Raw genomic sequence first — 25,830 nt, 5'->3', positions numbered from 1 at the left:
GCTTGGACTATGCTGGAAGGTCCCAGGCTTCTCAGACCTTTGAGGAAATATCACCTTTTTGAGAGGCTGAAAATAGCAGGCACTACCTTAATGTTGCATATTTCTGTCTTTGATGGAGAGTACTGGAAACTTTGACTCTGTCTCTTGGTATTTCAATATTTTATCTGATCGCTTATTCTAAAGAAATTTATTCTGGACCCTGCCTGGAAAAGGGAGTTATTGGGGCTGCTGTTAGCCGTATTGCTTTTGTGCAATTTGTGAAATGGAACCTCCCCTGGGTAGATACAGTCCATGCCAGGATTCATAGTTTGGCAAGTACTCCTTGCCCCTAGTCCTTGGCTAGGCACTTCTGTACAGTGAACAACCTGCGCAACCATACACGGCAGCCCTAGACATCACCCTTGATGCTGACGGCGGGGAAATGTCACGTATCTCTAAAAGTTTCTAGTACATCTGACATTCTTGTAATTTGTACACTAAGATGTAAATTTACCATATAAGATAGCGCTAGTTTCAGATTTCTTTTGATAACACCCATATCCTCAAAACATATTCCCTTCTGGACTCCTGTCAGTCACAAATGTAATCTAGCCTCCATACTACCATCAGAGGAAACTGTCTGCAATACAAATGAATTACAAGACCTCTGCTGCTCAAATTATCCAAGGGCTTTAATGGATCGAGTCTAACCCCCTTCACATCAGTCAAGGCCCACACTAGCTACTGTCCACCTGCCCAGCCTCCTTGCCATCAGTCCCTCTGGTCTCTTGAATTCCAAACTACCTATTCCAAACAAAGTTAAATTCTTTGCCACCTCTCTGACTTTGTACACATTTCACTTTTTATAGGAATTCCTTTTCCCATTCTCTGCAAAGTCCTGTCCATATCAAAAATTCAGTTCAAATTTCACCTTGTTAATGACTATTTCCCCCAAGATGTAGCCATTGTCTGCCTTTCCTCCATGTTTCCACTGTACGGTGTCTATTCCTCTCCCCTTATAAAATTTCTGTTTACTCATCTGCCTTTCCCACTAGACTACTCTCTCCCTGAGTACTTGGTACATTTTATCTAGACTACTTTTTTAAGTTGGAGTAATAAAAATTAAGGATCAACTCTTATGAAAATGAAAGTTCTAGTAGGTTTTCATCATCAAATTTTATTCTGCATATGAGATTAAAAAGCAGGAAACATTTTAGAGACACTATCATTATATCTAACTAAAAACTAGATGAACTGAAAAAATATTTTTAAAAGGAAACACAAAAATGTCAAATCATTGGCAAAATTATAGGTGACATGGAGGTGATCTTTGTCATGTATTTCAATTTTTCTGAATGTAGTTATATTAGTTTTAAAATAAAAAGCATGTTTTAAAAATAATAACTACGTTTATATAGGTATATATTTATATTACATAATTTCCTTAACTTCTTTAAATGTATTAAAGAAATCTTAGACTATTTTTATTTAAGCAATGAGAGTCTAACTGGTCCCACTGAGGGTAGTTTCTAAAAGTAATTTTGAGATGAAGAATGAAGAGGTTAATCCTCTATATTTTTTCCAAGCGATTGTTTCCCCTTGCAAGTCTGTCCCAGGTGGGATTAATGCATCTACACATAATTACATTATTAGTATATCAGTGAAAGCCATAGGCTTTGGATTTAAAATTCTGGCTCCGTCATTCATTCACTGTGTGGCCTTGAACCTTCACAGTTCTCCCTACCCCTTCCTGGGCCTCAATTCCCTCATCTTTAGAATGAGGATAATGTAATAGCAGTTGCTAAAATTAAATCAGAAAATACACATGAAGTGTTTGACAAATTGCCTTCACCAGAAGTATTAACATCACCATCACCATTTAGAGATGGAGAAGTTGAGACCTTAAAAGAATTCCAGTGTCTTGGGACTCTGATTTGTTATATGGCCATGATGCCATTGACTTTTCAGCTAAATTTATACCCATTACATTTTCTGCACCCCTGCAGCCATCTTGAAAGGCCTCCCACTGACTAAATTAGAGGTAATTTGAGCAACTTTTGTGGAATATAACATACTAAAAAAAAAAAAAATCCAGGTACCCACTATGTATTATAGTTGTATGGAAGAATGTCCTTATTTTTTGGAGATGCATACTGAAGTAGTGAGGGGTGAAGTGTCATGATTTCTGCAACCTACTCTTAAATGGTTCATCAAAAAAAAAAAAAATCGACCATAAAGGAACATATAAAGAGAAATAAAGCAAAGAAGGCAACAGGTTATCAATTGGTTAATCTAAATAAAGGGCACATGGGTGTTCAGCATACTCTTTTAACTTGTCTGTAGCCTAGAAGAATTTCAAACAGGGGGGAAAAAAGACAAGATCAGAAAATAAATAGAACATCAAAAGTTAGGACTGAGAGCCAAAGCAGAGAATTCCAAAGGAGCCATTATCTTACTTTTTTCTTTCTCTTATTATTTAAAAAAGAATTAATGTGTGAAATACATGCAAATGATCTGTCTTTATGTATGTCTAGAGAAATATAAGGAAGGATGGTCAAAATATCAGTGACAGTAATCTCTAGCTAGTAGGATGTCAGGTAATTTTCATTTTCCACTAACACTTTATGTATTGTTTGAAATACTTAGAAAGACCATATATCACATACATGTAAATCTGAAAAAAAAAAAAGAAAAGCTATTTTCGGTTTTAAAAAAATTAACCATATTTACAAGATGTCCCTATATTTTTTGCAACTTCCTATGAATCTATAATTATTACAAAATAAAAAGTTTTAAAAATTGACCTACCAATATTTATATCCTGATTTTAAAAGGATGATAACTATGACCAATACATCAGGCTTTTTTTAAAAGCCCTGCAAATGCCTAATGGTCATCAAATATTTATTCCAGTCTCACTTAGGCTTTAAAATAAAAAATCTTCAAATATAAAGTCATGTTCTTAGGAATATGACATTTTAATCTTAATTTTTTAAAGGCTTAGAGCAAAGAAATGGCAGAGGGTGGGACTCCCTAGCAATATGACAAAATCCCTCTACTGATCATGGAGAAATGAGCCCACCAGCACCTCCCAGATACCACCTGAATCAACACAAAAGCTCATGGATGGCACAGGGGCTCAAGGCACCCAGGCAGGCAGAGTGCATCCCTTTCTCAACCACAGAGCCACTTTCCTTTTACCTAAGATCTCTGTCCCACACTGAACACCCTCCTCCATTTATTTTCCATAGAAACCTCACAGAAGAAAAAAATGCTCCTATACCATTCCTTTTATTAAAAATATATTTAACAAGACATAATAATTTAAGGGGTAAGCATTCCCCTTCTCAAAGGCCTCTGTAATAGCTTTGGGCTTCAGAGTGAGACATGTGTTCTGCTGTATCAGTTACATTAACTAAATGCAGTTGCTCTAAAATATGAACAAAGGCAGTTAGGCTGCTGGTAAAGACAGGACAACGGCAATCAACACTTGATGGCTAGAAGACAAGAAAGGAAAGGGCAGAACAGCCTGAGAGCAGCTGCATCCACTGCAAACAGCAGGATTTACTTAATCAGGGGTAGGGGTACACACAAGATCTTGAAAGCAAACATAGAGACTGCATAGCACAAAATTCAGGTTTTGGACCCAAAGTTGTCATGACTAAGGGAGGCAATCTGGTCAAGAGCGATGATGGAATAGAGACAGGCACCTGCTGGACAGCAGCCTCTTCCTTCAATTTGTGTCCCTCAGTGATACACTTCAAATGCTGACCACCAACACCAAGCTAAACAATCTTTCAAATCTGATTCAATGCCTTTAGATGAGTCAAGCCATCTGTTCTTACTGCTATTTTCTCCTCAATCACTGGCTTAGAAAATCCTGAATAATCTCCCGGCTTCTCTCTCCAGACTCACCCTTGCATTCCGGTTCCTAGCCATAAAGACCCCATCCCTTCCTAGGTCTCCCCCATACCCGAGTCCAGATTTGGTGCCACTGCATCATATTCTCAGGCTCCATTACAGCACTTAGCAAGCTGAGAGCATGTCATTCATCTCATCCCAGCACTACCTTCGGAAGATCACTGTTGAGCCCATCCCCTCTCGGGTAGAGAAACTGGCTCAGAAAGCACAAGCCATGGGGCATCAGGAGTTGGAGGGGTAATATCGTTATCAGGGCAGCCAAAAGCTTGGCTGGGTGAGGAGCCCTTCCCCTCCAACCTCCCTGCTCCTCTTTTTCGAGCCACCTCTTCCCAACACTATTTTGTGAGAACATAAAGGTAAACCCCTCACCAGTGGGAGTCAAGTGGAAGAATGGCAGAAAACGGGAGGGACCACACTGATTTGGGAATGCCTGGGGCTCACCTCCTTCCCTTTCTTCAACACCCTCAGAGGCACACAACCTGTGGCCTGAGCTTTAGCCCTTGCTCAGTGCAAATTCCCAGGCAGGGAAGCTGACATCCCTGGTGAAAAGAGATCTCAAACCAAAATGATCAGACACTTGAGGAGTACAACCACTGTAAGAGAAGGGCAACTAAATATACACAACATGAAGCAGAATTATTGGGATGGACCAAAAAAATTAATTAGCATAATAAATGTCCTCTAAGAGATAAAGGAAGAAATTAGTAATACAAATCAAGGGGAAATATTAAGAAGAAAGATATAAGAGCTGAACACCATAGATAAGAGAAACAGCCTGATGGATGCAGGAAGAGAACAGAGCAATGCAATAGAAGCTCAGAGAGATAACTTCTTCCAGAAGGAAGAAAAGAACAAAGGGATACATTAAGAGATGCAGAAAATAAAAGCAGAGGTTTCAGTGTCCAGAAAATAGGGAAGAGGAAAGAAGGGAAAACAAAAAAGAAAATATTTGAAGAAAACTGATAATTCCCCAGAATTAAAAAAAGCTATTAAAGACTTCAGATTAAAAGAGTTTATAAAGGACCAAACGAGGTACATAAAGACCCACACCAAGGCACATTAGAGTGAAATTTAAGAAATTCAAGATTAAATGCAAATTCTAAAACTTCCAGAGAAAAAAAAGAATGAAAAACAATCATATTAACATTAGATTTTTCAATAGCAGCATCAATGCAAAAAGACAATGGAGCGATATTTTTTAATTTTATACCCAAAAATAAAATATAATGTTTAAATCACTGAAAGAAAAAAACTTTGAACATAGAATTATCAAATATAAGTGCATAATAAAGACATTCTCAGGCATGCAAAGCCCCTGAAGATTTGCCACTTAAAGTCTCACTAAAAATATGCATCAAGGAAGTAATCCTGTAGGCTAGATATATGGGAAGTTAGGCTAATCAAATAACTTAGCAAGGTTTGTTGTCCAAAAAAGAATCCAAAAAAAAAGAGAGAGAGAGAGATAGTATTTCCAAAATTCCAGAAGTAAAACATTAGAAAACAGCAACACGATTAAGACGAGGGCTGGGAAGAGAAACACAAGGTTCACATGAACCTGCTAACATACTTGTATCATTAGAGGCAAATACAAAATGTGATACATTTAAGAAATAAATAGGAATAAACACAGATTTCGATCTTAAGAGCAACCATTATAACAACAAAAATAGAATTTGTTTTAATGACAAGAAAAAAGTTTAAGCTATCCATTATAAAGCAGGGAATGAGAAAAAAATTTTTAAAAAGTAATAGTAAGGATAAAAGTATTAAATAAGATGTTAGAAATAAATCCTAATAAAACAATAACAAAAAGTATAAATGGATTAAACTCACCAATTAAGAACTCTCAGACTGGCTGTAAATAATACATTGTCTACAAGAAACAAATACACAAAAAATAGAGAATGAGGATGGAGAAAGATATCCCAAGCAAATAGGAGCCAAAAGAAAGCTGGCAAATCAATCTCAATATCTGATAATATAGAATTCAAGGTTAAAAAAATCATAAGGGACAGAAATGGCTGCTATATGCTAGAAAAAGAAACAAAATGGTAAAAGATGTGATCTTTCATATTATATTGACTTAACAATATAACCTCTAATATGTAAATACTTTTACATAAACAAGAACAGAATGACAAGAAAATGAGATAAATTAACAAGATGACTTGTATATTTTAACATACTCCTTTCAGAAACTGCTAGAACAGGCAGACAAAAAATTGAAGCAGTGATATAGAAGGTCTAAACAATATACTAAAACATGCCTGAGCAAGTAGAGAGCACTCTATAGCCAGAGAATACATAATTATTTTCAATATTTATAAAGAAGTAGCCACCCACTAGGCTCGAGTCAGTAAATTCCAAGGAATTAATATCATAAAGACTACCTGCTTTGACCATAAAATTTTTTTAAATTTAAAAAGTCAAGTTTAAAAAAAAAAATGCATATGGCTAGAATTACGTAAGAAAGAAAAACTAAGGGAATTTTTAAAAATACACGGAATTGAATAACAATGAAAACACGACTTGTCAAATTTGTGAAACACAGCTCAAGTACTACTCAAGAGAAAAAAATATACCCTTAAATACATTCCTTTGTTCACACTCTAATGCTGAAATGGGCAACTGTTTCCCTGAAAGTCACTCACACAAAACACAGAGCACTGTGGAAACACTCTCACAAAATCTACAGATCTCTCCCTGGTGGCCTGCTAGGTGTTCTGCCCCCAGGAGTCATGAGAGACAAAATATAAGCTGTCAATAAAGAGAAACCTAAAGGAAAAACCACGTCAGACGATGATATACCCACCTTTATTAATAGCTGCCTAGTAGGCCGACCCAAACTTAACCAAAGTATACTCACTGTCAGGAAAAAAATAACATGGCCCTGAACCCTACAAAAAGTCCAGATCCTTTTGATCTCTCACTAAATTGGTTGTAAAAATCAACGGACCCTAGAGTCAAGTCTGCTAAGTATCTACTAAGGACTAGGCACTGCTACTTTCATACCTACCCCCTCTAGCACCAAGTGCCAGCCGTTCCCACCATGAGCGATCAGGCACTGCTCTCTAATCGATACTGCTGTCATGAGAACAAAACATGTGCACACAAGTACCTGATAGGGTAGGTCAGCCATCCTTAAATAAGTTTCCATTTTCAAACAGAAAGGAGATAAACTGGGAACACCATTGTTAGGTCTTGCAAACTGATGCAAAATAATAGCATCTTTGGAGTCAATCTCTTGCTGTTTCCTGTTAAAACCAAAACAGAAATAAAGAACAATCCATGTGTTATATATTCAGTTCCCTTAGTTCCTCAGAGATCCCTGCTGGGCTGTAGCTTCTCAACGAACAAGCAGATCTGTTTGTCACTGGAGCTTACCTCACCCAGAAGCACTTAGAGTGTGGAAGCTTGGTTGAAATACAAAAGAATCTTATAAACTCTGATTTTACTATGACTCCAATGGCTCAGAAAAGTACGTATCAGTCGCCTTTGGTACCTGTAGCCTATGGACAGGAAGAGTACTGTCTGGTACAGGTCCACCTCTACCCCAACTGGCTATTTTTATCTTCCAGGGACAAGATGGATGAATAAAAATGATATTCTGCACTTACTACATGTCAGGCATCATTCTGAGGGCTTCATAGGTATTATCTCATTTAAGCTTCACAATAACCTTACAAGGTCGGAACTACTATCATCCATGTTTTGTAGATGATGAAACTGAGGCACAGAGGATTAACTTGCCACAGTCACATTACTAGTAAACAGCAGGACTGAACCAGGTAGTTAGACCTGAACCAGGTAGTTAGAGCCTATACTTGACCACTAGACTGTTCTAGTGGTCTGTTCATCCATAGGACCATGGAATAACAGTGCAGATTTACTCTGCCATGCCCCAAGTCTGCAGGGAATCTAAGACTCTGAGTATTCTGGTCCCTCTTCCAAACTATCCATCCCCCTACCTGACCTTTCACCTCGGTGCCGAGGAAGCTAGATTCTGAGCTGTCTCATCCCCTCTGCCTTCCCAGAGTCCCCACTTTCACCACACAGCATGCGGCTTATTACCTCTGCCTTTTCTTCTGTCTCAGCCACATATCTACCTTTTCCTTTGGCTACTTTTTTTGGATGGGGAGGACTTCCCTAGTACAGGTTTTTAAAAGTCACCAAAAGTAGAGCAAATGCTGAATTCCAAGTCTGGACACATGCAGTCAAGTCCAAGCCCTGCTTCCTACTGGCCACGTTACTCTTGACCTCTGCTCTCTCACACAGAAAGTGAGGGCAGTATCTATGCTGCAGCATTGTCCTGAGAATTAAATAAGATAATATCTGTAAACATTTGGTGAGCTATCAAGCATTCTCTAAGAGCAGTGGACTTTATTCTCAAAGAGATATGATCACATCCCCTTAAGCTACTAAATCTTAACATTCCACAAAGTCCCTCGTACACCACAGGAACCTTCTGCAATTCCCATCATTCGCTCGACCCAACCACTTCCCACTCTTCCCTTTGGCCTTCCCTGAGCCTCTGGTTCCCTCACATCGTTCCTTGTTTAATCCTTCATGTACTTGTACCCAAGCAAGGAGAGCTCTTCATCACATCATGACACAGATGTTCAATTACTGCGGCATCTCCAGTCAATAAAATAAACTCTTTTGGAGAAGTTTACCACCAGAGTGTCCATTCCACTTAACAAGTTAGGAGTGACTCATTTTTAAAATACTGGTCAAAAGAATAAAAATATTTGCTGTTTTTTGGCAATTTTTACTATAAAACAAATGTTTTCATTTGATGAAATATTTGGGAGGTCAAATGTTAAAATTAAGAAGCCATTTAAACTATGTTCCTAAAAAGTGAAAACTGTGAATATGACAATTAACTGATTTTGTCCAGTCGAATAATTCAAGTCACAGAGTGGTATTTTCATGGAAATTAGCAGGGCAAAAACTTAAGAACTGAAAGGATAGGAGATAAATATAAAATGCCCTGCACCACTTGATAAATCTAAAACTTCCATTAGAAACAATCTAATTCTAATGGCTAACTCAGGCCATGTCATAATAAGAATGGATGCTAACTATGTAGCAAACACATATGCCAATGACTTTTTATACATAATGCATATTAAATTATTTCAGTAACACTACAGAGTGGATACTGTTATAGTTTAAAATCAGTATATTATACTGTACTTATATTTTACAGTAGACAAGGAAATGGAAGCTCAGAGAGGTTAATAACTTGCCCAAGGAATATCAATTTAAGATCAAGTGGTTAATAGCTCCAGTTCTCAAGATCTTAAGTACTTCAACTACACCAAAATAGACAATTCCTCAGTTAACTTTATTAAAACAGCCAGTTTGACTCAGACCACTCAAGCCTAGAACTTTCTGATAAAAGTCTATATAATAACTAATGACATCCAATTTTTTTTGAATGTTCACTATATGCCAAACTATGTGCTAAGCATTTCACATGTGTTAACTCATTTAATCAATCCTATGAGGAAGGTTACTATTATCATCCCTATTTTACAGGTGAAGAAACTGAGTAACCAAGCAGCTTATTCTCAGATCCAAAGTCACATAGTTGATTCAAAGCACAGTGAATTGAACCCATTTTGGTCCTGGGACCCTCCCTCCACACATCAGAAACCTTTCTCTAACATAGGATCAGAGGAGCAGGTGACCTGTTTCCTGAACAGTTATATTTTTTAAAGTGCCCTGAAGAGAACACTTTTAGAGCAGCAAGACTAGCCCTACTCTCTTGGTGAAGGACATCACAGATGACCATGCCTCTGTGAATGGCTAATGAGCTGTTAGTTTATGGGAATCAGATGACCCATGTGCTGCTGATTCCCTAAGTTTTCTAGGACAGGGTAAGCCCCTGTGCCCAAAGTGCAAATGAGCTACCATTAACAAAGTCATTATTTAGTCATTTAATTTACAAACAATAGATTTCCAAATGCCAAATGAAATTAAAACAGCTGCTAGGATACCTTCATTCAGAAAGAGAGAAACAGAAGGTCAGGACTATATTTGTTTAAAAATATTTTGGTGAGAAAAACATGGATAAAATCCAAAATACTCACTTTGGTTATACTCATTAATGAAACCTAAATAATTCTCAACTTTACTTTCCATTCTGGAGACATAGCCATAGATTAAGGTTAAGTCTATACAGCAGCAAATCCAAGTACAGTGGTGAAGACTAAAATTGCCAGTGAACTCAAATAGCATAGCCATTTCAAGGTGTATTGTTCATCCCATATATTTTGGATTGTTTTGTGTTTTGTCTAAACCACAGAGACAACTGAAACTTAGATTTACCTTAAGTGGAAGTCTATCATGTAACCTCTGATTCTCAGTTCTCGACCTTCCTCAGTCTTTCCCCCTATCCCTGTGTGCCTAGAGGCTGTCAAAAACTCAGGTCCCTGCCATATGCCTGTCTTCTCTGAACAATGCCCCAATTCTCTACATTTCTGATCCTCTCCCTCATCAAAACCTATTTCAGACTTGGTACTTTCTAGGAGGCAATGGTAAAAAGTGCAGTCTCACTTTGTGTTGACACACATTCCCAGATTTGAATTTGGATCCAACTCCTCTTACTGCGTGATCATGGGCAAGTTGCTTAACCTCCATGGCCACAATATCCTTACCTATGAAACGAGGATCAAGTATCCAACGTTAATTGTGAAGGATAAATGCAACCATGTAACTCAAGCGCTTCTATGCAGAGACCCTACTAAGGGCTCAAAAATGGGCAGCCATTTTTATTACTTGCGTTAAAACAGGGTTTTCCAAATCAACTTAAACATCTGTCAAGAAATAAAAGTGAACAAACCAAGGATTAAAAACGCCTCAATCTAAAGTATCCAGGTAGTCCCCTAAGTGGGGAAGGGCACATCTGTGGGCAGAGGGCTCTCAGTCCAGTGACCACACCTAACAGGGCGTGGCCTGCTCACAGGATAAGCTCCGAGAGAGATCCTTGCTATTTCTGCAAGGTCATTTAAGCAAGGTTTAGACTCAGTCCTGTGAAGTTGAGCCTTCAGTCCTGCCACTAAGTGTACAACTGGTGAGAAGCCACATAGTTTGGGATCTTGAAAAGGTTTTGGACTGGGATATAACTGAGAAACAGCAGGGTTACCATTTAAATTACTGCACAAATGTTTTAGGTATCATATAGCTTGAAATAGAGTTCCAAAATTAGCAAAAATATAAAATGATCTAGAGAGAATTTCACTTTAAAATTATTTGGTTCAACTAGAATCAGGGCACTGTGCTAAGTGAGAGCATTCAATGTATAATAAACTCAAAATAAAACTTCTCAGTTATGGCTAAATAATATGAAAGCCAGTACATTTCCCCAGACCTAAATGATTTCCCACCTCTCACAATATACACAATACCTAAGTTAGCCTGTCACAATGTCCTCCTGGAATCCCTGCAGGCCTCTTAAAGGTCACCTATCACTGTCTTTGTTTACAACCTATTGTGTAGGATTCCCCCACTGGAAAAAGGCAATGTGGACACATTTCTCACTATTTAAAATATACTGGCCATGAGGAACATTCTAAGCCATTGATAACTGCCTGCTTTTGGTCATCTCCCAGTGACTGAGGGCTCAAACGCAGGGAAATTTTAACCACAAATAAACGTATCAATTAGCCAAACGACCATCTCAGTAGACTATAGTATTACCCTACTCAAAGATCTCATGTCCGGCTGGATGTACCAACGGCAGGGGCCTCCATTTTCTGGTATTTCCAAGTCAATCCTGTAAACATCCTGCGGCAGGCAGCAGATGCAACGGTTCATAGCACCAGGTGACTCCTGTGTTCAACATGCTCTTCTGGTGTTAGTCTCGTCCTCAGATCTCCTACTGCTCACACAACAAAGGCACTTAAACTGGAGATGGTGCTTAGCTTTAAATACCAGACTAGCAGATAACCAGGTTAAGGCCGCATCAAAACTGCACACTACACTTGGCCATGCATCTTTAACAGGGACCCAGAGGTCTCCGTAGATTTTGCAATTTCAGCCTTTTGATGATGTTAAACATTTGGGGAGGAAATAGGAAGAACTAACCTTTAAGTAAAAGATAAGGTTAGGGGTTAATCTTCCAGCATTATTACCTAAAAACAAATAAGACATTTCATAAAAGTGTTACTTAGTATAGGTACAGGGCCTAATTCTATTGTTGCAAACATACTGCACTTAGGACCTTCCTAGGGGCATTTCATAACATGCTATTTTGCTCCATAACAGCCCAGAGACTTTTTGCTTTCAGCACCAAAAGACTGAGAGACAAATGTTTTTCCCTAGCAGTACTAGTTTAATTCTCCTGTCAACTCTAAACTACCCCTCATGGCCAGGTGACCACAGACTGCCTCGGGGGAAAGGTAAGGACAGGACTCTGGACATTTGGGCGGCGTGACCCAGAGGCTGGCGCGGGCCCCCCTCGCGCCAGCCCTACCCTGGCCAGGAGCCCCTCCGGCGCCCCTGCGCAGGGCCCTCTCTCCGGCTCACCTAATGACCAGGAGTTCGTGGAGCAGATACGCAGCTGCGGCCAGCAAAGCTCCCCCAGTCAAGTAAAGTGTTTTCTTCCACCAGGGATCGGAGCCCAGCCCTGCCATGATCCCACCGTAATCCTGCAAAGGGAAAGCGATGATGTCCCCATAAAAGGAGAAGGGCTCCTCGGACCCGGCCCACCAGCCGAAGAAGGAGACGCTCTGGTTCCAGCTCAGATCCACCACGCATGGCCTGGACGAGGCAAAACCAACCCCCCAGTGCATGCTGCGCGGCTGGCTGCGGGCGCCCCTCCCAGGGCCCGCGCCGCCCGCATGGGCAGAGGCCGGCGCGGCCGGGCGCGGGCTCAGCTGCGCGCTGGGGGCGCGGGCGGCGCGGGCGGCGCGGGCGGCTGCGACCGAGGCGGCGGCGGCGGCGGCGACGGAGGAGGAGGAGGAAGGGCGCGGGCCGCGGGCGGTGGGCCTGGCCGGCGGGGCCCCAGAGCCCTGGGCGGCAGCGGCGGCCGCCGGCTGCCCCAGCAGCGGCCTCTCCGCGCCTCTCTTTGTGTCGGCGCCTGGAGAAGGCCGCGTGATGTCATTGCTCCCCGGGGCAGAGAAACAGAGGCGGGATAAAGTCACCTACCCCGCGCCCTGCCCCCGCCCCGCATCTCCGCGGTCCGGCGGCCTCCGCCCGGGCCGGAGCCGCAGAGCTGGGGCGCGCCGGGCGGGCTCCGCGCCTCCAGGCGGCACGGCCAGGAAAGGCTCCGCGCGCTGGGGGCTGCGCAGTGGCTGAAAATGCGCCTCCGCCGGGAGGAAACTGCAGTCAGGGCCCGGATCTGGGTCCCCCCAACCCGCCGCCCGCTCTCCGCCTTCGCTCCAGCCCCTCCCGCAGGCCCGAGAGGGGAGAGTGCGCAGGACTCACCTGGGGCCGCGCGGAGCTGCCGGCAGGAAACGCCCCCCCGGCGGGGCTGCAACCAGGACCCGGATCAAGGTCAGGAATTAGGTGGTTCTGGCCATCAGCAAAGCACTGTGTTTGCATAACTTATAAAAACACTCTAATTACATTGCACAATTACTCAGGTCGTGGCCAGGTGCTTACGAAGAAGAGATGTCTGGTGTGACAAAAATGTACCCAAGAGAGATTTTCCCTCTGACAAACCCAGCTCAAGTCTTTCCCCTTTGAAATCATTAACAAGGAACTCGCTGATGTGGGGTGTTTTGTTTTTCTTCTCCTTTTCGATGCAGAAAATATGTCAAACTGTGTGTATGTGTTCAGTTTTTTCCCTTTAACTTCATTTTTTTTTTAAGTTTGTAAGTTCAAAAATAAGACTGCATTCCATGGAAGTTTATAAGGTACACACAGATTTTTGGAAGAACTGAAAAAAATTCAAGTAGGGGATTTATCACCCTTAAGGTGAAAGGATGGATTTAGGAACCCTCCAGGCTTTTGCATGGGGGAGCAGAAATTTAGGTGAAGAGGGACTCACCTTTCCTTTCTACTTCCCCTACCACACCAACCCTTATAACACACAGTGAATGTAGTCATATTGTTAATATCTGAGCTTGCTGCCAGCCCACATGATGAATGGAGGGAATAGCCAGGCTGATGCCCGAACACCAGCAGTAAGGGGTTCCAACACGATTGTATATGTTTGTATGTGTGACCTCTCTGGAAGAAGCAGTGTGCGATTGTAAGCAAAGCTTCTATAAGCAGGTGGCAAAGAGTGGAAATCAAGGGCCTGCTAGAGAGACAGAGGTGGTCACCAGACTGCCTTCCAGGGAGAGGACCAGAAGACTCCAGGGCCTTGTCCATACAAGACATAATGGGCAAGTTTGGGATCAGAACAGAAATGTTCTGTGCTGAGAGGGGACAAAGAGCACTGGCACCAGTGGTTCTCCATTCTTCTTCTATGTCCTTCCCACATCGTGCTCAGCCTTTTGCTCTTATAAAGTGTTGAGCCAATATTTAAAGAATATCAGATTGATATTTGGTAACTGAATTATTTGCATGAGTGTGTAGGTCCAGCCATAGGGATGAGCATAAATCATCTTGAGTGGATGAGTATAAAAGGCAAAGGGAGATTCCATAGTGGCACCTCCTGTGCCCAGAAAACAAATTAAAAATGAGATGAAGGTTAATTTTTGATCCCAGAGAGCCACTGACCGCATTTCACGCTCCTAAGTGCTCTGGCAGGCAGACCTGTCCCACTCAAGGAGGTCGGTGGTCTACTGCTGCTTCCTGGGAGTATCAGATAATCACTGAGCATTATCTAGTCTTTGGTTCAAATTTTCAGAGACACCCTAAAGTGAACGCCTATAAGATGCAGGTGTAGGTAAAATAAAATCCCATGAGAGAAGCTAAAATATAATCTTAATCTGATGCAGATTAATGTTCAGTTTTTAGACCCATGGTATGGAAAAAAGATTATTAGAACTCAGGTCTGTATAAAGGTGAAAAGGGGGCAGAATAGTCTTTGAGGAGTCAATAGACCTAAGAGTTGAGCAAAAGTTTGATACGAGAATGTCAAAACAAAGCTTTGAGAAACAAGGAAAACAGCTACAGCTGTGACTGCAAAGCAGCAATGCAAGCCTCAGCCAGGTCTTCATTCAAGATCAGACATCCCTACCTGGAGAGGCTGCTGCATGAAGGAGTGCAGTGCAGCCACAGAGAGAAGTAAGACTGCGGCTGAGGGGCAGACTGAGCTCCAGAAGAGTGGTGGTGGTTAATTAACAGCCAGAGGGGAACTGAACAGAACTGGCTTAGCAGAGGAGCTGAGGAGACTCTTTGAAGAAAGGCTTCTCAGAATGAATCCCATGTGGAGCCAGATCCCAGGTTCAACCCCCCCTGGATTCTTACACAGTCTCTGTATAGGACCCTGCCCTGCAGGGTGAAGTATAGGGAGCTAAGCATGTCTGCCATCCAAGTCCCCTCCCTGGGGTCTTTCATCTAGTGAAATGGAACGAAGAACTTGGGATCCAGAGAGGGCAATTTACTCCACCTCTCCCACTGCCACCACCAATTCTGATGGCTTTGGTGTCATGACCGTGGACATTAGCTACAAGCTAGAGGCATCTGTTATTTTTCTTTCTCAAGGATTTTGGTTTACTAATTTTAACAGAGGTATTACAAGACAAAAAAGGGAAGGGACTAACATATTTTGAATACCTGCCTGCCTAGTGATATTTTTTTTTTCAGTAACTTTTCAAAACATTACATGAGTATTGCCATCCTTACATTATAAATGAGGTGACTGAGGCTCAGCGAGGTAAAGGTCACTTCCTAGAGCTAGAGAATGATAGTGGCAGGATTCAAACCCACTGTGCCACACACTAGCAGGCCTTTGAGATTTTAATCACCTACATACAATGTTTTTCACTCCAAGTACGAGTGCTGGAGCGCTGTCCATGGTATTCCTTCTTTACATTATTCAATTCTGAACTATGTCTAAATCCATTGGCTACAAAGCTTCAAATGCCTACCAGTTTTATCGTCACCTTTCGAGAAAGGTGGATTCACACAGTTCCTTATACGGATATTGCTATGTCTGTGTCACATGACTCTGAAGCCTGGCCATGATGATATGACAAAGGACAACTAAACCAATGCTTCCCAAACTTTGAAAAGTATATGTACCAACTGGGATTCTGCCATGATAATCAAGTAAGCAGCAATTAGATCTGTGCTTCTCAAACATTACTGTGCATGTGAATCACTGGGGACCTTTTTAACATACAAATTCTGACTCAGTAGCTCTGGGTTGGGGTGTGAGATTCCACATTTCTAACATGCTTCCAGGTGAGACCAGACTACACTTTGATTAACAATGGTCTAGACCACTGGCTTATGGGGAGAATCAAAGACTCTACCCAAAGGGCCCCCCTCAGATTGGATGGTTCTTAATGAACAATCAAGTCACTGTTCTTGATGAGTTTAGACACCAGACATACAGATAAAAGGGTTGGTTCAGCAGTAGAATCACACATGGAAAGAAAACGAATCAAGATTCAAGAAGAGCAATTAGAACAGACAGCAATGCATAGCCTTTCTGAGAGCTCTTAGCCCAAGTGCTAGGAGCTGAAGGAGGAAATTACCGGCAAGAGAGATGGGGTGGGGAGGGGTAAAGGAGAGGAGAGAGAAAAGACAGAGAATCCTGGGGGATTAGTAATATCATAGCTCCTTTATCAGGTGCCAACACAAAGAGCATAAACAAATAAATACAATGCTTTATAAATTTCATTGATCTTGGAAAATTTTTTCACAAGAATGTACTTTATGTTTCAAGATATAACTTAAGAGATTTAAGACCTTGCCGCTGTGGTAATAAGTGGACGTGATGTTGACACTATTGCTGGTTGTACATAATGAAATTTAAGATGTTTTGTACTAAAATATCTCAAAATTATCCAAAAATAAACAATTTATTTGATAATGTTATCCTAAATTTTATTGTAAAGTTTCTGATTCCTTGGCTTCACTTGTACAGAAGAGATCTAATATTACCCTACCCAGGTGTCCTGAATCCTAATCAATATTATAGCTGGAAGCCAGTATGTCACCATAAGGTAACTTTGCCTATCGACTTTCTGATCCATTGGACTCACGCATTTTATAAACCAGAAAACACTTTCTACAAGACTGACTTGATACTAAAAAAGGTTACGCAAATAATAACCAGGCTCAAGTGAGTGAGGGGCAATTAAGAAGATATGCCATGAGAAGGAACATTTTGAGCTTGGGCAGTATATTAGTTTGCTAGGCCTGTCATAACAAAGTGCCACAGACTGGGTGGCTTAACATAATTCTCCTCACAGTTCTGGAGGTTAGAAATCTGTGATCAAGGTGTTGGCATTGTTGATCTCTTCCGAGGCCTCTTTCCCTGGCTTGTTGATGACCATCTTTTCCTTGTGTCTTTACATGGTCTTTTCTCTTTTTTTCCTGTGTCCTAATCTCTTTTTATAAGAGCACTAATCATATTGATTTAGGGCTATCCTGATAACCCCATTTTACCTTAACTACCTTTTTAAAGGCCCTATCTCAAAATATAGTCACATTTTGAGGTACTGGGGTTTAGGGCTTCAACATGTGAATTTTGGGGAGACACAATTCAGCCCAAAACAGACAGCCTATAGAATCTTAAGTGGAGAGGGCCAGTGGCAACTAGATGTGTGAGTTTAGAGAAAAAAATATGAACTTGGAATTGAGATGGCTGGGGGTCATTAAAGGCAAAGGAGTAGACATAAAAAATGTGGAGGTTAATGATATGTGTGAGGAGAGAAGAGCTAAGGTCAGAACGCCAAGAATTCTAGGTTTAGAGGATGACCAAAGGAAAGGAGGCTCATCCAGGGAACTGAAAGACAGAGGAGGCCGGCGGGGGAAGCCACACAGGTGTTGGGGCCGCAGAAGCCAAGAGAAGGAGATGGTGGTTCAGGAACATATGAGGTAGGATCAATAGTATCATATATTCCCCCAAGTCAAGTAAATAAATTTAGCCAGAAGAATAGATGTTGCTGATGTTGGTGGGTGAGCTCCTTCAAGTGTCAAGGGGGCAGAAGCTAGGCCTGAAAAATGAAGGACTGGATGGTAAGAGCAGATAATACCTGCAACAAATTTGGCCGTGAAAGAGGAAAGCAAGGGTGATAGAGGGGGAAATAAATATTTTTCAATTATTTTAAAAAAGAGATTATGAGTTTTATTTTTAATATCAATACATGAATACATATAAAATTCAAAAGCTATAGAGTAGAAGGCATTGAATAGTAAATTTCTATGCTGCTATTCTCCCCTTGCCTCCAGATATACTCTGACTCTTCCCCACCCTGCTCCTTGTCCGAAGCTGACCCGCATGAAGGACACTTGCATGAAGGACATTAGTGACATCCTTGCACTGAAATTTCCCTCACGGAGTTTACCTTAGGTGGAGATTGGAGGACAGAAGGAGGGTAAGGAAAGGACGATTAACCCTTGGTATCTTTTCCTGCAGAGTCTCCCTAGGCCATGGCTCCTATCAGGCAGCTCTTCCACACTGCTACCCTTTCTGGGTTTCAGGAACTCAGTCCACACATTTCTCCTTCTGCAGGAGCAGGATGGGTGGTAATGGCTTCCTGCCCTAGGGCTCTGCACTTTTGTAAATAGTCCTTTTATTAAATGCTCCTCAAAATAGCCAGTTCAGCTTCCTGCTGGGACTCTAAGGGACACAGTCTCCCTCCCAACTCTGTTCCCCAGTTCCCTTCCCCAGAGACAAATACAGTCATCAGCTTCTGTGTTTATTCCCAGAGATATTCTATGCCTTATACATATATATGTATAAATATATTGTTTTAAATTATTTTTGTACGAATTGTATCATTTAACTGCCTATCCTGCACCTTACTTTCTTTTTTTTGTCTTAAACATAGACCTTCCAAACTTCCTATTCTTTCCTTCTTTTTTAATAGCAGCACAGAATATAGCAGAAGTAAATAAATAAATAAATCTACATGCATACGTATATATTTCTAGAAGGATTTCTTGGTCAAAGGAGATATGCACTGTAATTGTGATAGATATTGCCATGTTGCCAATGGTTTTGAAAGTGTTTCCTTATTCATACCTTTACCACACATACTCTTCAAATGTTTTCATCTTTTCTAATTTGGTGAGAAAGTAGTGTCTCATTATAGTTTTAAATTTGTATTTCTCTTATTATATGTGAGATTGAGTACATTTTTTTTGAAAGATGGATTTGTATCAACTTTTTTGCAAACTGTTCATTTTTTTTTACTGGGTCATTGGTATTTTTTATTGATTTTTTGAGCTCCTAAGTGAGAAAAACAATTCTTTGTCTATAAATTGTTTCGCAAATATTTTCCCCAGCTTGTTATTTTTCAATTTTTTCTTCTTTGGATTCTTGGTTTTTCTATCGTACCATTAGAGGGGCCTCTTCCTCTGAGTGGGATGCTCCAGTCTATGATTTTAGATGTTCTTAGGTGACTCAAGTGCTGGATGTGACCACGAAGATTAAATCCTCTAGAGACAAGGTCTTGTTGCTGATGAGGTAGGATACAAACCATCCACAGAGACAATGGAGCTACTCAGGAAGATGGGAGGACTTAGGGAGGGTAAGAAGAACAAGGACCTGTGGCTGAGGGGTGTGACCAAAAGGGGTCTTTGGCTACTGAGGAGAAGTAGAGGACATGAGAGCTGGACTTGAGACTTGATGAGGCGAGAGCTTTTATGCAAAAGTAATGTCAGTGAGTGAAGAGGGTATGAATCCCATCGGCCAATTCTGAGGTTCATAGAAAATGTGAACCTGCCTTTCAAATTGACTCTCTCAGAGGAGAGCCATGTTTCATTAAGGTAGGAAATAAAAGAAACTTCAATAAAGACTTGAGAATTAGGGTAATTAGTAAATCATAAATGAGACTTATAGAGACTGCAGCAGAAAAATGTCATATAAGGGAATAGTGGGAGGTAAAGTTAGGGAAGATGAATTCAAGGAACAGCCTATTGAAGTAAGAAACATCCAAACCTGTAGAGAATTTTTATGAGTTCATTAGAGCCAAACTGACAACATATGCTGAGGAGCAAGATCTCATATGCTCCAGAGAATAACAATTTTGCAGTTTCTTTTATGCATTCAGTGCATTCAAAATTAAGGAAAGAACAGAAGAAGATTATGTGATGTGAGAGATAGAAAGGCAGGTATTGGATTACAGCACAGTTAACAAGATTAAATGCTCTCTTGAGGGTGGTTCCAGTTTATTCCAAAGGTGTGTTAACCTAGATGCACAGAAACAATGGACAGGATGGGCTGAAGGCAAAGATAAACCTTTTGATAAAGAAATTATAGGCCCAGGGCATGACTACCCACCATGACCTGCTCAGTTAGGAACTTATAATCAGATCACTTTGCGAGGTTACTTTCATAGAACCCCTCCTTTTTTTTTTTTGGTTCACAAGTCTCAGGGAGAGATTATAGGAAAGAACTGGTATAGGGTGTCTAAATGATGGGTGATTAATAGGGATAGCAGAGATGCTTATCAGGCTACAAAAACGTCAAAAGCATTTGGCCCCAGGAGGTCCCTGGAGTGCCTGTTACATGGGCCTGATCTCAGAGGAAGGTGCCATCTCAGGAGCATAGAGAGATTTACTTGTATAAGAGTTAGTTTCAGCCTCTATAAATTGGTTCTCAGGGAAAGCTATGAGTGCAAAACTGTCAGATCTGTGGGTGCTCAGACAGCAGAGGCCTGAGGGGGCAAAAGTCTAGTCATGGTGTGGTGGGTTTGGGCGTCACCTGGAAGTGTGTGTGAGGGTAGGGGAGAGTCGGGGTGGGGATACGAGCTGCCTGGATAGCCCACTGCACTATGGCCATTCCCTAAGGCTCTTTGATAATTACATTATGGTTGAGTATCTCTCATCCTTCCATCCATCCATCTTGCCAGCCATCTACCCATTAATCTAACTACTATTTGAAATCAGCAATCCTTTCATATGAGTTCAAATTCTTTAAACAATGCATGAATATGTTTGTTAATTAATCCAGACTAGCTTTCTACCATCCCATCCTGACAAAACTAAGTCTAAAAACAGAATCCCAGAATGTCTTTCCGATTCAATATCAAAAGAATGACCAAAAACAGGCCATTTAAATCATGTCCCAGTTTTTAGCTTTCACAACTTTTGACAGCCCTCGTGTTCACTTTTACAAAATATAGGCAGAAGATAGAGTGACCATATTTTCCTTTTCCTGACATACTCTGTCAAGCAAAGACTATATTTCTCCCACAGCAGAATTTTAGTGCAGTAATTTTTAACCGTTTTTTGGAGGGGTGGGGGGCGGTCAGAGGCGAGGATTGGGGGGTTGGCATAAACCCTTTTGAGACTCCGATGAAAGCTATGGGACATTCTCAGCAGAAAAATACACACGCACAATTTTGCTCCCTATTCTGGAATCCCGTCTGTGTAGCCCAGACGCAGGGCCTGCTTTACAGTCAGGAAAGACCAGCGAAGATTTATGCGATGTCAGTAAGTTAGTTCTATGTCCATTAGGTCCTGTCCGTCAATAAGAAACAAGGATTCAAAGCTAACAAAGTGGAAACTTCTGGTATCCATATTTACCTTGTACCTCTTCCGCCCCCGTTCTTAGCTCTGCCCACATCATCTTCTGAACATATTCTTTTCTTTGAGTCCAGCTGGTACCTTTTAGCTTCTAGACAGTGGCTCATTTATATGGACTGCATCCTTTTCTTGCTGGGATACAAGAGGTTTATTGATCTCACAATAAATTCTTTTGCTTGATTTTCATGCGAACCGTCAGTGTCAGGATGTTTTTTGACTGGGAAGGCTTCCATGTCATTTGCATCTCATTAGTAATAGTGAAATAAGAATTTTCCTTCTAATAAAGGCACATTGTAAGTTAATAAAAGCAATTATGTTTTGGCTGCACTAACATAATTCATTGAGTCTCGTTTCCATCTTTATTTCTATATCGACATTTTCTTAGGATTCTTAGATTTTTGGACCTACCTCTGTAAGCCTATAATGATGCAAATATTTTTTTTTATGGAATTGCAGAGACTTCGCCCATCCAGGTTTAAAAAACATTTCTCATAAGCATGACTTGAGCTCGTGTCTGGTTACTGATCAGTCTCTCTCTAAATCTCTACTGGGTACTGCAATATTCTGAGTGTTCCAGGCCCATGGTAGCACAGAAACCCTTGTTACTATCCCTGACACACATTAAAAAGACATTCCAAATAGTGTCAAAATATTTTGACTTTTTTGCTTGACTGATATTTTTGACGTGTAGTACTTAATTCTTTTCTTCAATTTATCATTAAAACAATAGTAAAAACTAATTTTAATATAGAAAGTAAGGGTATAATTTTTTTCAGGGTATCGAAAGCATTTTATTAAGTTGCAATAAGTAGCATGCAGCTGTTTTAATCATAGAAGGGCAATGAAGCTCTGAGACAACTGAGACAACCCGGATGCTGAACTTTGTGAAGCTCTGTTTGATTTGCTTTTGGAGATACTACCCTGCAAACAGACAATTCAAGTATTTGATAATAATCCAGTTGTGTGTGGTTATGATACTACTATGACCATATGATGGCACAGACACTAGGTACAAGTATAAAAGTGGAGAAGTGCACAAGCTCAGGAATCAGACTGCCTGTGTTCAAAATCAGGCTGTGTTTTACTAATGTCGGGAGAAGGCAAGAGAACTAAAAGTTAAATGAAGCTGTATTCAGAGACTGCAATATGCTGATCAGCCCTAGAACCAGACCATGATGAAACTTGCAAAATAAAGGAAGATTTCTGCTGGGATTGCTAACAAACCATTTACCCATACCATTTACCCATACCATGAAGTCTCATCCTACACAAAATAAAATCATTCATTCCCCATGACTGAAACTATGTATCGAAGGCTAGAAATTGCCAGCAAGCAGGCTTTTCGCACTACATATTCTTACTTTTTCATGCTGTGTGTTCTTATCCTTTCACACTGTGTGCCCATACCATCAAAGGAAAATGAGTAAACAAAGGCTTTAAACTGTAATTCATAGAAACTAAGAATTATATATAAAGTGAATTCCTTAAACACTTGGGGCTTCTTGTTTTTGTTTCTTGTCTTGACTTTTCTTCTTGCCTTTGCTTTTTCTGTCTTGGTCTTTTCTCCGTCCTTCTTAAAAAACTTTCTGTTTAACTCTGGCGTATGTTTTAAATCTTTCCTATGCTCAGTCAAGAACCCTCTTCCTCTGGGTGCAGGGCTTGAGCTCCTCCCAGCTCAGGGGAATTTGCCCTATCCTGCATCATTACTAGTTGTGTGATGCTGAAAACATTTAACATCTCTGTGAAATGGAGTGAAAAGTAGTCCTTACCTCATAGCGCTGTTGTGTGGGTTCAATGAGATAATGCAGACAGAGCACCTAGCATAGGGCCTGCTACTCTGTAAACACAAAGGATTACCAGTGTCTATATTATTATGAATATTTTTTTAAAAACAATATGAGATAGAATTTTACATTAATTGATGCAGCATTTCTTTTCTAGGCCAATTCAGTAGCACAATTTCACTAACATTTTATTTTGAAATTTTTCAAACTTAAGAAAAGTTGAAGGAATAAAACAATGAACAGCTATGCACCCTTCATCTAAATTCACCAATTAACATGCTGCTACATTTACTTTCTCTATTTATACACAAGCAACACACTTCCAGAAACCTAAATAGTTTTTCTTGATTTTCTAAAAAGCATTTTTATCTGTCTTTATTCAATTATTCCCATTTTCCCCTTATCTTTTTCTAATGTGGCCTGTTTTCATTTTTTTCACAGTTATATTTGATTTTCTTTTTCTTTTATTATTGCTTTTTAATTTTTATCTTTTTATTAGATTTGACATTCAATATTTTATATTAGTTTTTATATCATTTTTATATTAGTTTCAGGCATACAGCATAGTGGTTAGATATTTATATAACTTACAAAGTTATTCTGCCTGATTAGTCTAGTACCCACCTGGCACTATACATAGTCATTACAATATTATTAACTGTGTTCCCTATGCTGTGATTTATATCCCCATGACTATTTCGTAACTACCAATTTTTACTTCTTAATCCCTTCACCTTTCTCACCCAGCTCGCAATCTCCCTCTGGCAATCACTAGTTTGTTCTCTGTGTCTGAGTCTGTTTTCATTTTGTTTGTTCATTTATTTTGTTCCTTAGATTCCACATATAAGTGGGATCATATGGTATTTGTCTTTCTCTGACTTATTTCACTCAGCATAATACCCTCTAAGTCCACCCATGTTGCCAATGGCAAGATTTCTTTTTTTATGGTCAAGTAATATTCCATTACACATATGTACCACAACTTCTTTATGTAATCGTCTATTGATGGGCACTTCCATATCTTGGCTAGTGTAAATAGCGCTGCAGTGAACATAGGGGTGCATATGTCTTTTTGAATTAGTGTGTCAGTTTTCTTTGAATAAATACACACTGTTTTCATTTTTTAAACCCATTGAATATAAGTTGCAGGTATCTATTGCTCTTTAGTTCCTAAGTTCCCAACTGTATGCAGTTCCTAAGAATAAGGACATTTTCTTTCATAAACCTGATGTTATCACACATAAGAGAATTCATCATAATTCCGTAGTTATCCCATATCTAGACCATATTCAAAGCATATTCAAATTTATGCAATTGTCTCAAAAACATTTTATAGCTGTTTTATTATTGCTGTCGTTTTTGATGTTCTATCCAAAAATCCAATCAAAGTTTTTGCATTGCATTTGGCACTTTTAACCTACAGTCCAGTTTAAGTCAGCAAACTTTTAGAATATCTCGTATTTTGGATTTGTCTGAAATTTCCCTTTTGGAAAATTTCTTTCAATTTGTTCCCCTTCTTCCTATAGCTAATGCTGTAGACCTTAAGTGGGCCAATCATGAGGATCCCTAAATCATTGCTTTCCTTTGTGCGAGATCCTCCATTCAACAAATGTCTCTTCAGGTTATTTATCCCTACTCACTATGTGGTACTACTGGTTCTAGGCCTGGGTGTTATGGCAAGGCAGAGTATAATAAATTAAGATTTGACCTGCTGTAAGTGATAGAAAACCCAAACAGCAGTAGCTCAGATTATATTTCCTCTCTCTCTCTTTTGTCAAAATCTGAAAGTAGACAGCCTCAGGCTAATATAGTAATCCACATATCAGGCTCCTCTATATTGTTGCTTCAACTCAAAATCTGAGATGACAGGTCCAGCTCAGGCCATCATGTCCCCTTGTCAGCCAGAAGGAGGAAGAAAAGGGAAGAAAAGGGAACACTCTCTTTTTAAGAACACTTCCTAGAAGTTACACCTACCATTTCTACTTGTATCTCATTGGCCATAATTAAGTTACATGGCCACATCTAGCTGCAAAGAAGGTTGTAAAATGTAGCTAAAATAAGGGGTCTTATTGCTACAGAAGGAAAAAAAGAAATATTTAAAGAAAGATTTACAGACATCCATCAGCCTTCGCCATGTCTATTTACAGAGGCAGGTATGTCAAGAGAGTCACTGAGAAGTCGTTGGTGGAGAACAAAAAAAGAGGCTCTTCAGACATTGGAAATGGCATGTGTTAATGTTCAGAAAGATGAAATCAGACCATATTCTTAGAAAAAAATAGGAAAAATTGAGAATAATTAAAGACAGGCAGATTGAATATTTTTCAGAACCTCAAAAAAATTTATTGTTTTTATGAAGGTGGTAGTCCCACAATGAAGTAAACCTGAGCAACTTATCACTTTAAAATAACTTGTAATAGCCTGCTGGATATCCAGCTTACTTGACTTTATGAGAATTTTGTTGAACTATATCACCAGCACTTCATTCATTCAGTTTTCTCATTTAACAAACACATATCAAGTGCCAGGCACCGGGCTGGGT

The 25,830-nt window shown here is 40.2% G+C and overlaps 1 protein-coding gene across 9 annotated transcripts in view; it reads right to left on the bottom strand.

The window, feature by feature from the left end:
• Positions 1-13,428, bottom strand: part of FAXC (failed axon connections homolog, metaxin like GST domain containing) — a 55,422-nt gene extending 41,994 nt beyond the window's left edge. For 2 of the 9 annotated variants that reach the window (XM_039852927.1, XM_039852928.1), the window contains exons 1-2: positions 12,433-12,762; positions 7,019-7,154 (exon numbers count right to left, since the gene is read on the bottom strand). In XM_039852927.1, the coding sequence (XP_039708861.1) occupies positions 7,019-7,154; positions 12,433-12,698 (402 nt within the window). In that variant the 5' untranslated portion in view covers positions 12,699-12,762. Of the gene's footprint in view, positions 1-7,018; positions 7,155-10,562; positions 10,722-11,604; positions 11,786-11,991; positions 12,039-12,432; positions 13,005-13,053; positions 13,211-13,332 lie in introns of those variants that run through there. The other 7 variants (XM_039852930.1, XM_039852929.1, XM_039852925.1 and 4 more) reach the window with 7 other exon arrangements.
• Positions 13,429-25,830: the final 12,402 nt, after the last annotated feature.

The sequence above is a fragment of the Pteropus medius genome, unplaced genomic scaffold (assembly GCF_902729225.1).
Source record: "Pteropus medius unplaced genomic scaffold, Ma_sr-lr_union100, whole genome shotgun sequence".
Lineage (NCBI taxonomy): Eukaryota > Metazoa > Chordata > Mammalia > Chiroptera > Pteropodidae > Pteropus > Pteropus medius.
Note: the sequence above shows the minus strand (reverse complement) of the source record. Positions and strands in the feature narration are given on the sequence as shown.